The sequence below is a fragment of the Mobula birostris genome, chromosome 2 (genome assembly GCF_030028105.1).
Source record: "Mobula birostris isolate sMobBir1 chromosome 2, sMobBir1.hap1, whole genome shotgun sequence".
NCBI classification, from domain to species: domain Eukaryota; kingdom Metazoa; phylum Chordata; class Chondrichthyes; order Myliobatiformes; family Myliobatidae; genus Mobula; species Mobula birostris.
The window spans coordinates 2380573-2394613 of NC_092371.1; the positions used below are offsets into that span (position 1 = coordinate 2380573).

The 14041-nt window shown below is 39.9% G+C and overlaps 1 protein-coding gene across 3 annotated transcripts in view; it reads right to left on the bottom strand.

Moving 5' to 3' along the window:
* Window positions 1-1670: 1670 nt before the first annotated feature.
* The window catches only part of tti1 (TELO2 interacting protein 1), a 38560-nt gene continuing 26189 nt past the window's right edge, over window positions 1671-14041 (bottom strand). Inside the window, exons 4-8 of one of the 3 annotated variants that reach the window (XM_072280864.1) lie at window positions 13411-13562; window positions 9135-9275; window positions 8708-8912; window positions 6342-6429; window positions 1671-5497 (exon numbers count right to left, since the gene is read on the bottom strand). In XM_072280864.1, the coding sequence (XP_072136965.1) occupies window positions 5317-5497; window positions 6342-6429; window positions 8708-8912; window positions 9135-9275; window positions 13411-13562 (767 nt within the window). In that variant the 3' untranslated portion in view covers window positions 1671-5316. Of the gene's footprint in view, window positions 5498-6341; window positions 6430-8707; window positions 8913-9134; window positions 9276-10754; window positions 11932-13410; window positions 13563-14041 lie in introns of those variants that run through there. The other 2 variants (XR_011889405.1, XM_072280873.1) reach the window with 2 other exon arrangements.

Genomic DNA, 14041 nt, shown 5'->3' on the forward strand with positions numbered 1-14041 from the left:
ACAGACTTATCTAAATGGGGAGAAAATTCAAACATCAGAGGCGCAAAGGGACTTAGGGGGTCCTCATGCAAGACTTCCAGAAGGTTAATTTATAAGTGGTCTGTGGTAAAGGTGGAAAATTCAATGTTGGGATTTATTTCAAAGGGAATAGAATATAAAAACAATGATAATGTTGAGGCTTTATAAGACTCAAGTCAGGCCACACTTGGAGTATTATCAACAGTTTTGGTCTCCATATCTCAGAAAGGGTGTGTTGTCATTGGAAGGAGTCCAGAGGAGGTTCACAAGGATGATTCCGGGAATGAAAGGTTTAACATAGAGGAGCTTTTGGCAGCTTTAGGCCTGTACTTGCTGGAATTTAGAAGAAGGTGTGGGGGGGGGGGGGTGGAGTCTCATTGAAACCTACTGAATGTTGAAAGGACTAGGTAGGGTGGATATTATGAGGATGTTTCCTATGTTGGGCGTGTCTAGAACTAGAGAGCAGAGCCTCCAAGTTGAAGGGTGACTCTTTAGAACAGAAGGAAGAAGGAATTCTTTTAACCAGAGAGTAGTGAATCAGTGGAATGCTCTACCACAGAGAGCTGTGGAGACCAAGACTGTGGGTATATTTAAAGCAAAAACTGATAGTTTTCTGCTTGGTCAGAGCATCAAAGGTTATGGTGAGAAGGCAGGAGTATGGGATTGAGTGGGATCTGGGATCAGCCATGACTGAATGATGGAGCAGACTCAATGGGCTGAATGGCCTAATTCTGCTCCTATGTCTTATGGTCTCATGGACAGATTGTAGCTTGGAGGAGTGAACAAGAAATTGCAGAATAGTCTGCAGAGACTGGAAATCCTGAGCAACAAACAAACTGTTTGTGGAACCCAGCAGGTCAGGCAGTATGTACAGAGAGATATAAACAGTTGATGTTTCAGGCCAAGACCTTTCATCAAGACTGGGGAGGAGCCAGAATAAGGTGGTGGGGGAAAGGAAAGGAGTACAGGCTGGCAGGTGAAATGATGGGAGGGGGAACGTAGGTGGAAGAGGTAAAAGGCTGAATGAAGAAGCAATCTGATAGGAGCGGAGAATGGACTGCAGGAAAAAAGAGGAGGAGCAGCACTTGGGGAGGTAATAGACAGGTGAGGAGAGGAGATGGGGTAAGAGTGGTGCCAGAAAGGGGAATGGAAGATTTTATATTGGAACAGAAGAGCTTGACTCTTTTAATCAAGAGTTCATTGCATTTTCCAGCATGACTGAAATAAATAAAATTGGTACTTTACTGTGTCTGGTAACACCTGCCACTTGGAAGTCACCATGTGATGTTTCATCAATTAACATGACTGGAACTGCAATAAATACGTTAGCCAACTGTTTCCCCGTCTTGACACTGTTCTTTTAGGGATACAAAAGATCCTGCAGTGGCATGAAATCTTCAGCAACACACACACACACTCACACACACACTCACATACACACACACACACACAAAATGCTAAAGGAACTCAGCAGGTCAGGCAGCATCAAATGAAGGGAAATAAATGTTTGGGATGAGACCCTTCAATCAGGCCTGACTTTCTGAGTTCCTCCAGCATTTTGTGTGTACTGTACTTTAAGGCATCTTTTTATGATTACAAAAAATGTACACATAAACAATTGACTAAAATTTAAAGAATGGAAATTTCACTTTTTTTTATTATAAATCATTTCAATATACAACCAGAATTGGGGAAGAAATATTTATACAATTTTAATAATCATCTGTTTGTTAATATGCATTTATTTTTATGCAGTCAAAATATGATTCACAAACCCTCTTCAGAATCTAATGCAAGAAAAAATTTTTTAAAAATGGATGGCTATGAGGGAAAGGTTAGATTAATCTTGGAGTAGTTTGAAAGGTCAGAAGATTGTGGGCCAAAGGGCCTGTACTGTGATGTAATGTTCTATGCAACAGTTTTGAAATTAAACAAATTGCAACTTATGACTTCTTATAGGCAGGAGATGGCATTTTATTTTGTAGGGGTTACATCAAAAAGGTAACCCCTACAAAATAAAACCCCAGCTTGAGTATCTCCTCAGCAGATGAATCCAGTGTGAACTCTGTACTGAGCTGTTAAACATACAGTACCTACAAATGCAGTAAGTAAAATAAATAACTTAAGAGATAAAAAAATGTAAGCTAGTACTCATAAGGAAGCAAACTGTCACTTAGGAGGCTTTAGTGGGATGGCGAATTAAGTATTAAATGGTCATAGTTCTAAAACTAGTTTTAAAAACTACGAGATGTGCACTTTGCTAGTAAAGGCAGAGTTTATTGTCCAACCCTGATTGCTCCTGCATAAAAGGCATTTAAGAAACAACTACATAGAAAGGTCTAAGGTTACATGCAGTAGGTCCCCATGTTAGAGGGTTCTGTTCCCAAGATCTGTTAATCACCCAGAATGCTCATGAATTGGAAATGAACAAGATTGCTGTAGCAGGAAAATGAGCAGCTGCCAGCCAGCTTCACTGACTCAGTGTGAGTCTTCTGATTACTCCCAGCTCCGCTTGGCTCAGTCAAGCCCCACTGTTGTGACGCAGGAGATGAGGGAAAGGGCGAAGGGGCAGCATGCTGCATTTCTATCTAGCGGGTATCTGCAGCTCCGTAAATCCACTGCCATCCAACCTACTAGTCCACCAAATGCTTGTTTGTACACAGAAGTGCCATCAAGTCGGCCTTCATCACCGGGGAGGAGTTTGACTGGGTACCATCACAAGTTTACTTTCATGCTGCTAGTTCTTTTTCTCTTAACTTAAAATCCAGTGCATTAATCTCCGTTGGTGTTTTCAAGATTATTTCAAATTTCCTTACTGCTACAGTGGGATTTGAAACTCAAGTACCAGCTGGAACAGACATAACCATTTTTTCTTTTTACTTTTGACACTGCAGAAGAGCCTTGGGATAGAGCTTGTATTTGACAGCTGAAAACTTGCTCCTAGACCATTGTATTAAGCATGCTGTAACCGTATCAGTGCATGGCAATCTGCCTATAAACCCACTCCGTTATATTTCACTTGCCACCATGCAAGGGGATGAACCTACAGAGATTTATTTTGTTTTGAAAGCGAATGCAAGGGTTGAGAGGATGCAACATCACAAGGATCAGTCATTTTGAACACAGACCATACATTTCCTCTGAGAGGCTTGCTGGCCTGTCAGAAGCCCCAACATAACCAATAATGAGATTTTTGTTCAGCACCAAGATATATTAGAGCTGAGAGGTCTTGATGGAACATGATTGAGATGCTTTTATGGGAAAAATAATTGAAATGGTCTAATTAAGGTCAAAAAATTATTGCGATAGATAACGCTTGATCCAACCTGCTCTATGTACATTGACATACTTTTCACAGTGCCACATCGTCCAAGCATCCTCTGGACTAAGCTGCTGTAGTTCTGTTCCATGATGCAAGGTCAGGTGAATTGCAGTGAGGGGTCAGGCAACAGACCCTACAGTCCTTCACCCATACCACCTTCATGGATTTTCCGCTGCTTGTACTGTTAAAGCCCTGTACATGAGTTCAAAGAGCCTCAGTTAAAGGCTCAAATTTTTAAAAATAATCTTGCTCCAATACATACAAACTTAAGTAGTGGAACTTAAGTAAATTTAAGAGTATTGGAGGAAAGTATAGGAGATGTCAGATTTTTTTTTTAAACAGAGTGGCAGGTACGTGGAACACACTGCCAGGGATAGTGGTAGTAGGAGAGGCCACTTGATTAGGCACCTCCACTGAGTGTATGTTGGTGGTCTTCTGGTGCTGTATCCCAAGGTTTGACATGCATGTTCAGATATGCTCCTCTGACACCACTGCTGTAACGTGGGATTATGTGAGTTACTGTCACCTTCCTGTCAGCTTGAACCAGCCTGGCCATTCTCCTCTGATGTCTCTCATTAACAAGGCACATTTTCACAGAACTGTAGCTCATGGATGTTAATTTTGGTTTTAGCACCTTTCTTTGTAAATTCTAGAGATTGCTGTGCATGAAAATCCCAGGAGATCGGCAGTTTCTGAAATACTCATACCAGCCTGTCAGGCATTCCACAGTCAAACTCACAGAGATCCCATTTCTTTCTCATTCTGATGTTTGGTCTGTATGTCACCAGAACGCCTCAAGCTGTAAGAGCATCACGCTAACCGCTCCACTGCCCTGGCACCCACTATGATGGAATGGTGGAGCAGACATGATAGGTAGATTGGCCTAATTCTGCCATGTTTTCTGCTCTTGAAAGACAAACAGCTATCCCCACCCATCATGTTTTGAAGGAAAAGAGTCGGATTGAGCAATTAAGAATGTCTTTAACTCCTATTCTTTCTTGCTACCTGTACCACAGTGCAGTTAACAATTTGTACATTCTGAAAAAAGGCGAAGTATACATGATACACACGAGGAATCTATTATGTTCCTGGTTCAAGCAATTCTGTAGATAACTAGTAGGACATGCAAAATCCTGAAGATATGACATTCAGACTTATTAGTGGAGCAACCTTCATTGCTTGGACTTGCAACAAGTAAGACAGAAAGTTGCTGCAATAACTCATGGCAGTTTGTACTTAATTCTCAATAGCTCAAATTTCAGCTACCTATCAGTAATCTACTTCCCTTCAGACTCTCTAAGGTGGACCTCTTGGGAACTAGTCAAGAATCGATCAATATCAAGTCACCAGCCTAAATGTGAAAAAAGCACATCTATGCTTCTGCGGTTTCTCCAAGGTCAGCAATACAGATCAGTTTCAGCAATAAACACCTCATTATTATCCACAGCTCTTTGGTAAGAATCCTAAAATTGGTGAAATAGCTTTGAGACTCAACTCTATTCAAATCTGAAGTACGCTCAAGACTTTGAGTGCATATTCAAGGAGTTTGACAGGGTTAATACAGCTGTAAATCTCAACCCAGCTACTCACCAATCAACTAAGTTCTTTGTGACTGCCTTGGGGTTCTCTAAAGTGCATGATTTATTTGTGGACACAAGCGGAAGACAGCAAGCGTGTTCTAGCCTACCACAGGTCCAGCCTCTGCAGTAAACAAGATCACTATGACTGCTGTTTAATGTGTGAAATCCTTCTATGAGTCATAGATCAAGAAGTCTGTGTACTTACATCTTTGGTGATGACATAAAATAAGCCGCGGAAGCTGGTGTTAAGTCCATCAGATAAAATTATGTACTGCAGTAACTAAGTTCCTGCACTCAATGCATTTCTTACACCAAAATGAATGTTCATGCAAAGCACCAAATGAGAGGATTTTTATGTTGAGATACCCAACATGTTTACAGGTACCACAACTTGTGTCATAAGCTCTTCAAAAGTCGAATCACATTATCAGTGAATTCGTTCCTTGGTTTTCCCATTCCACTGAGCCGAATTGGTGGAAGGCTGGTGTGTGGTGGATTGTAAGCATCTGGACAATAAAGTTCATTCAAAATCAGCCAAATGGCATCAGGGTCAACTTTAGACAGATGGGAAAACACACTGGTGAAACAAAAGAAGGCATTAAACATTCATAAGTGCCTTTGATACCAAGTGAAATAATTTTATATTGTAAGTGATTGTCATATACCGTATTTTCCATCAAATTTCTTACATTTGCTTTGATTTCAGCCAAAGACTCTTTACTATCAGTTCTCCCCTCTCCAACCCCAGGCATTGAGAACATTTGCAGAATCACTCCATCTCATGGAAATCAGACAATTTACCACAGGCTAAGATGCTCCTTGTCCAATTGGCTCAGCTATTTAGTCTTAATTATTGCACCATTATTGGGTTCTTACTTTCAATTTTGATGCATGTGAGTGGGAATGTTAAACATACCTACAAAATACTTTGTGGGGGATGAACTTACATGTAGGCCAACCACGTTAACACTCAGCATTGTAACTTCATTCTTGGGGAGGCAAGTTGATTAGGAAGAACAATGGAATTTACAGCACCATTTACCATGTTTAACATGAGACCCAATAAATCTAAATTGGAATGCCTGAAATATACATTATGCCTTGATGCTGTCCAGACACTTAAAATGTATCCAATACTTAAAAAGGATATTAAAAATTAGAATTTATTTAAATATTATATCCATCCCACAATTTGAGGGGAGTAAAAATCTTTGTGTTATGATTCCGTCGCAATGTACAGACATGTTGATTTAAAAAAGTCGAATGGCTTGTAAAAAATAAACTGTTCTGGCTTTAATGCTGCAGTACCCTTTGCCAGATGGAAGCAGCTGAAACAGTTTGTGGTTGGGGTAAATGCAATAAAAGTAGTTACAGGCAACAATTTCCTTATAATTTATTTAAATCTGTGACATATAAATTACCTGCAGGCTGCTTCCTGAAGTTTTATTGGCTGCCTGCTGCTCAGATATGATAAACAACTGCTAGCCACCGTATCCAAGTCAACTTCACCTGCAATAAGAAAAACTGTGCTTTTATCCCACATCAAGAAGATCAAACCATTTTTATGCCACTTTTATACCTCAAACTCAGTCAAGTTTATTATCAAAGTACGAATATGTCACCATATACTACCTTGATTCATTTTCTTGCAGGCATTTACAAGAAAATTGTGAGAAACAATAGAATTTATGAAAAAATATATACAAACAAAAACAGGCAAACAACTAATGTGCAAGGCAGATTGTCCAAATAGAAAAGAAAATACTGGTAACACGACTTAAAAAGTGAGTCCATAGGTTGTAGAATTAGTTCTGAGCCGAAGTACTAGATATTAACGAAACTGAACAGTTGCAGCAGCTATGCCAAGCCAAGTTCAGATTTTAGAGCTGGCTGAAGACTGAAACCAGCCACCCAAATTCAATATGGTAATCTGCCATTTGTTACATCTGCCACTCTGTAACCACTGAATGAGAAGCTAATTAAAATTATTTGAAAGTAAAAAAAAACTGCAGATGTTGGAAGTGTTCAAGAGATCAGAAACTATCTTTGGTCTGAAGCAGAAGTTAATGTTTCAGGTTGACAAAAAAGGTCATCAATAAAAAAAGTTAACTCAGGAGAGCGCAGCAGGCAAGTTGCTTGACCTTCTCATTATCGTTTTTATTTATAGGTCCCTATTTCAACTACACAGCTAATTCAGCATTTAAACAAAAAAATAAAATCACCTTTCTGATAGACCGAGATATATATTAGATACATAGTCCTCAATTACAAAGGATAACATGGTGTGCATTTTTAATTCTTGATTGTAATAAAAATGAGAATTGGCATACAATTAGTGTTGCACTAACAACTACACAATCCTATATTACCACAGCCAGAAGAACAAGTAAACACCTTACCGAAATGACATGGATTAGATACTTCTAGTTTTAAAGTTAATGAAGAAAAACTATAGAACATAGAATAGTACAGCACTTCGGCCCACAATGTTGTGCCAACCCTCAAACCCTGCCTCCCATATAAGCCCCCAACTTAAATTCCTCCATATACCTGTCCAGTAGTCTCTTAAACTTCACTAGTGTATCTGCCTCCACCACTGACTCAGGCAATGCATTCCACGCACCAACCACTCTCTGGGTAAAAAACCTTCCTCTAATATCCCCCTTGAACTTCCCACCCCTTACCTTAAAGCCACATCCCCTTGTATTGAGTAGTGGTGCCCTGGGGAAGAGGCGCTGGCTATCCACTCTACCTATTCCTCTTATTATCTTGTACACCTCTATCATGTCCCCTCTCATCCTTCTTCTCTCCAAAGAGTAAAGCCCTAGCTCCCTTAATCTCTGATCATAATGCATACTCTCTAAACCAGGCAGCATCCTGGTAAATCTCCTCTGTACCCTTTCCAATGCCCCCAACTTCTCTTACTTCTGTATACTTTATACTTTGAAAAGTACAAATCAATATGATCATTGATGAATGCGGATTTAAATAGGTAGATATCACTGTTTCAAATTCACCGAATACAGCCAAACAAAACGACGTTTCTCCAAACCAAGGTGCACAACACAATACATATAACTCACACAACACAAAGTAATATTACCACAAATAAGTTACCTACTAATATATATTCCAGAAGATTGACATTTTGCATAATGTGAATTTACAACACAAGTAAAACAGTAAACAGTATAATGCTACTGTACATGTATGAAGAAACCCACTTCAACCACCTCCTAAACACGAGGAAATCTGCAGATGCTGGAAATTCAAGCAACACACACACAAAATTTTTTGTGTGTGTTGCTCAACCACCTCCTAGATGAATAGTTGCACAGTTTTAACCGTTAACAGATTATTTTAAGTAGCTATCTCCTTACAAGTTGCAATCTGAAATGCATAAATTTATCAAAATATATAGGCATCCGTTAGTCTCTTGAGACCATGGATTTGTGCCTTGGAAGGTCTCCAGGGTACAGGCCTGGGCAAAGTTGTATGGAAGACCAGCAGTTGCCCATGTTGCAAGTCTCCCCTCTCCACGCCACCGATGTTGTCCAAGGGAAAGGCACTAGGGCCGATACAGCTTGGCACCAGTGTCGTCACAGAGCCATGTGTGGTTAAGTGCCTTGCTCAAGGACACAACATGCTGTCTCAGCTAGGGCTCGAACTAGCGACCTTCAGATCACTAGACCAACGCCTTAACCACTTGGCCATGTGCCAACACAATCAAAATATAGCTGCATTAATAGCAATAGGTCACGCATTGACTTCAGAAGTATATACTTACTAAGTTCCAGTTTCTCACATAATTTTCCAAGTCCTTGAAGCACAGCTAGCTGAAGTTTATAGGCGAGTGTGTGGCTATAGATGGGCCCAGCCTTGACACTAACCAGGGCTTGACTTACTAAAGTTTTGGTCACCTTTGGCAAAACGTCTTTAGAAACTCGGCTCCTCAGGAAATCACCACATATATCAGCTAGTGTGCACAGCACCTAAACAAGATAGAAACAATTCAATATCCTTCCCTATACATACATAACCAGAGAAAAAAAAAATCGTTATGAATTTCTGATATCCAGAACATTATTTTTCATTCATAGGCATGCAAATGTATGGTAATGAAGTCAGCCTAAAGCATCTTGCTCTAGTTTAATCTAAATCATGCGAGCTACATAAATTCACCAATAACAGCTGGTAAGAAATACAATTTTTACCTTGAATGCCCTGAGGACAACAAGGGCTTCATCATTGGTCAATCTCTGTACAAGGGGACTCCACGCACGGTGAACCATTGGAAGTAGTTCATTCAGATTATTCTGGAGAACAATTACACACAGCTCCAAAACATCCAAGATCTGTTTGAAAACGAAATTCCATAGATGCAGATGAGGCAGTTGAAAGGGTTACAGAAAAAGCAGAGGCTTTTATATATTCATTCTAACTATCTTGCATTAAACACTTCAAACACTTGTTATTAAGAAATTTTACTGTGCTAAGACATGTTGATTAAAAAAACATTTATTGTTACAATTATCTATTAGATCTATAGGGCTTGTGGGTTCAATTGTTTTGAAATTTAGGTAATTAAATAAATTACACCTCAGTCACATAAGCAACTGGGGGAACAGCAGACTGCAATTGAAAATGAAGATTTTAATAACAATATCTCTATTATTGCAAACTGTTGATTGGGGTGTAGAATTCATATTTTCCCTTGCATTTTTCTTGTAGTTTAACTTTGCTATGTTTGTTTGTGTTATTATATAATCAATTATATACATGTAATTGTTCAGTGTATTTTCCAGTAATTATGGTACAACTGCTCCTGTATTTTTCTAGAAACTTCTGTTTTCTGCAGCAGGTGTCACTCTACTTGAATCCAGCTATTCCACAGGTTAATTGCTATCACTGGAATTTTGTTAGTTCTAGTTTGAGTATGAGACGACCATAACTACTTTTTCCTTTTTACACATCTTTGTTCTCTCAGCTCCTCTTTCTTGTTTGTTTCCTGCTCTTGTAATACTTAATGAAACTATTGTAAGCAGTAAGTTTTATGCCTCATTATTGACTTCTGAAGAACCTTTGGATCACACAAGTAACAAGATCCAACAAAACCAATTCATCCCTCCCCTCCACCCACTTCCTCTTGACATTCAGAACTCCTTGTGAACACTAAAGTTGCAAGCTTGTCGGCTGAGTTATTCCCATCTTCTGGTGTTGGAATCCACATAAAATCCAATGCAGCAGGAAGAACCTGTTGCATTATACCAGAGGATTTGCTAGCTGAACCAGACCCGGATTAGCGTCATACAGAAACAGACCCTTTGATCCACCATGTCCATGCCAACCAACAAGTTTCTCTGTGCACCAGAGAAAGCAGGATCTGCCAGTGGCCACACATTTTAATTCCACATCCCATTCCCATTCTGATATGTCTATCCACGGCCTCCTCTACTGTCAAGATGAAGCCACACTCAGGTTGGAGGAACAACACCTTATATTTCGGTCAGGGTAGCCTCCAACCTGATGGTATGAACATTGACTTCTCTAACTTCCGTTAATGCTGCACCTCCCCTGCGTACCCCATCCATTATTTATTTATTTATTATTTAATTTTTTTTCCCCTCTCTCTCCTTTTTTCTCCCTTTGTCCCTCTCACTATACTCCTTGCCCGTCCTCTGGGCTTCGCCCCTCCCCCTTTCTTTCTCCCTAGGCCTCCCGTCCCATGATCCTTTCCCTTCTCCAGCCTCGTATCCCTTTTGCCAATCAACTGTCCAGCCCTTGGCTCCATCCCTCCCCCTCCTGTCTTCTCCTATCATTTTGGATCTCCCCCTCCCCCTCTCAAATCTCTTACTAGTTCTTCTTTCAGTTAGTCCTGACGAAGGGTCTCCACCGAAATGTCGACTGTACCTCTTCCTAGAGATGCTGCCTGGTCTGCTGCGCTCACCAGCAATTTTTAGGTGTGTTGCTTGAAATTCTAGCATCTGCAGATTTCCTCGTGTTTGAAGTTTCCATCCATGTTGCTTCCATCTTCCAGCAGTCGATCTGTAGCTTTTCACAGCTTGGCAATTAAAGTGCTTGCCCAGGTATTTAAATGATGAGCGAGTTCCTGTCTCCATCACCTACTTGCGTCGGTGCATTCCAAATACCAACCACATTTTTCTTCAGATCATCTCAGAATCTCTTACACCTTATTCTACCCTTATGCCCTCTAATTTTAGACATCTGTTCTATGGAGGACAAGCTTCTACTATCTATACCCCTCATAATTTCGTACACCTTCATTAGGACCCACTTCAGCCTCCTCCTCCTTTGCAAGGAAACAAACCTATTCAGCCTCTGTAAATACAACTAAAACGTTCCATTTCATGCAGCATCTGGGAAAATCCTCTCGAATGCAATCATATTTTTTCCTATACTGGAGTGACAAAAACTGCACATAATATTCCAGCAAAGGCTTAACTACAGCTTTATAATGTGTGTACTATGATCTCCTAGCTCTTATATTCTACTCCTTTGCTAATGAAGACTTATTCCTTGTGCGCATTTCATCTTCTTACCCATCTGTGCTGTCACCTTTATATACCAAGGTTTTTCTGTTCTTCAATACTCCCTGGAGACTGACTGTTCATTGTGTGCCCTACTCTTATCAGACCTCCAAAAATGCATAATCTCACACTTATTAGAATTAAATTCCAGATGCCATTGCTCTGCCTAACTCCACTGTTTATAAATATCATTCTGTAATTTAAGTCTACCATCCTCACTTGCAACCTCTCCATCACTTCTTGTGTCGTCTGCATTTACTCATCATACGTCTTGTGAAATATTCAAGACATTAAAACGCTTAAGAAATAGTAAGAGTCTAATCACAGATTCCTGTAACACACCACTGCGTACAGGCTTCCATTTGAAAAAGAAACCTTCCACCATTATTCTCTGATTCCTATAAACGAGCTATCTTTGGATCAAATTTGCCAGTTTAACTTGGATTCCTTGGCACGGAACAGCCTTGAGGAAGAATTACACAGTTAATACACAATTTTAAAATTGAGCTTAAATGCATTCTTAAACAATCAAACATTAATGTTTTCATTACATTTTTCTTTGAAGTTTTGCAAACTTTTGCTGCTTTCAGGTTTCCAAATGTGAAGACTATTCAAAGTCTTCAACATTCTTTGCCGCTGGTGAAGTTAGTGGACTTGCATCAGACCTCTCAGTTGAAGGTAACATCCGGTTGCAAGATCACAACTGAAGAATCCACAAAGGTCAGTAGCAGAACAGCAGCAAGTGCTCACTGCTCACTACTAGCATCAAACTCTGGGCCACTAAACCCACGTCTCATCTATTGTTGCTGACTGGTCTTATTTATATTTCAGCCTACATGAATTTCTTTTTGCAAATCAGGTCATGATTTCTCAACTTTTACAGACACAAATTAAAAGTATGTCACCAAAACTATTAATTTTTAGACCTATGAAATGTGTCTTGGATTTGAATCACAAAGCATCCCAATTTTGTAATTATGCAACCACATTTCAATGAGAAAAAACAAACATTTAGAAATAGAGAATTTCTCATAGACAGAGGATTTTTGATAACACAATGGCCTCAATGTATGCTGGTGACCAATTCTATGGTTCGTATCAATGCATGCATGGTTGGCTGCATATTGAAAAAGAGGTTTCAACAACACATCTGCACGACTTAAGATACCACCCTGATTTTGTCTAACCCACTGCCTCTCAAACACTGAACTCAACCTCCCTCCCCCCGCCTTCTAACCACTAACACCCTCCAACCTGTCTGCTGGTCCATCACAGTTCAAATACTAAAAATGTCTTACAGCCACTGAACAATTTCCAGACTGCCTTTATAATTGTCTAAAGCAATTCTTCAGGAAATGGAAACTGAAATCCATAACCACTTTAATATTGAAAAGGTAAATAAAGATAAATGCATCATTCTGAAATGACAGGGAAAACAAGAGTAAAGCATTTTACATAACTTGAGGTTTCAAATAAATGCTTCAGCTGGATTTGTTCACCCTGAAGTTTAATGCATTTTGTTTTAAACAGAATATCAGATGACATTCACTCTTACTCTTAGAACAGTTTATCTTCAAGGTGCGGCATGGTAGCATAGTGGTTGGAAAAACACTATTACAGTGCCAGCAACCCGGGCTCAATTCCAACTGCTGCCGGGAAGGAGTTTGTATGTTCTTCCCATGACTGCATGGGTGTTCTCTCATGCTCTTCCCATGACTGCATGGGTGTTCTCTGGGTGCTCGGTTTCCTCCCACATTCCAAAGGCATATGGGATGATAGATTACTTTGTCATATGGGTAGAATTAGGCTGTGCAGGCTCATTGGGCTGCAGGGCCTGTTAATGTGCTGCACTTCTAAATAAATAAAATATGCAACTCAAAAGATACCCAGCAAGTGCTTAAAAACTTATATTCTATCTTCTGGACATAGAACAATACAAGACCTTCAGTCGCAATTTAATGCTTTTGTCTGATAAGAGGTGAATACATCTTTCCATCACGTCCTTGGTAATTTGGATATGAGCCGGCAGTTCTTTCTTCACATCAGGGTGGTCATAGCTCACATTAGGTTCAGCTTGACTGGGAATTTCACATTCTGAAACAGAGCACATACAGACATACCTGAAGGCTGTTAGAAATCTCAACTATCATCAGCACACAAAGGATTCTGCGGATGCTGTAAATCCAGAGTAACACACACAAAATGCTGGAGGAACTCAGCTGGTCAGGCTGCGTCTACTTAAAGGAATAAAGAGCCGAATCTTCAACGGGCACTGTTACACAAAGACTATCAAATAAACAAAGCCCAGGGTTGAATAGCAGGCATGATAAATCAGATCGTCATAAATATAAGATTATTGGTTTGTTCACATAAAGCTATTAACTATAGACACAAAGTTCAAAAGCAGAAAACACCAGAATTCTGATGAAGGAATAATTGACTTGAATTGCTGACTCCATGTCTCTCCACAGGAGCTGCTTGACCTGCATAGCGGCTAGCATAACGCTTTAGTGCTAGCGATAAGAAGTCTGTATGTTCTCTCTCTCTTTCTCTGTGAGCTCCCTCTGGAAATA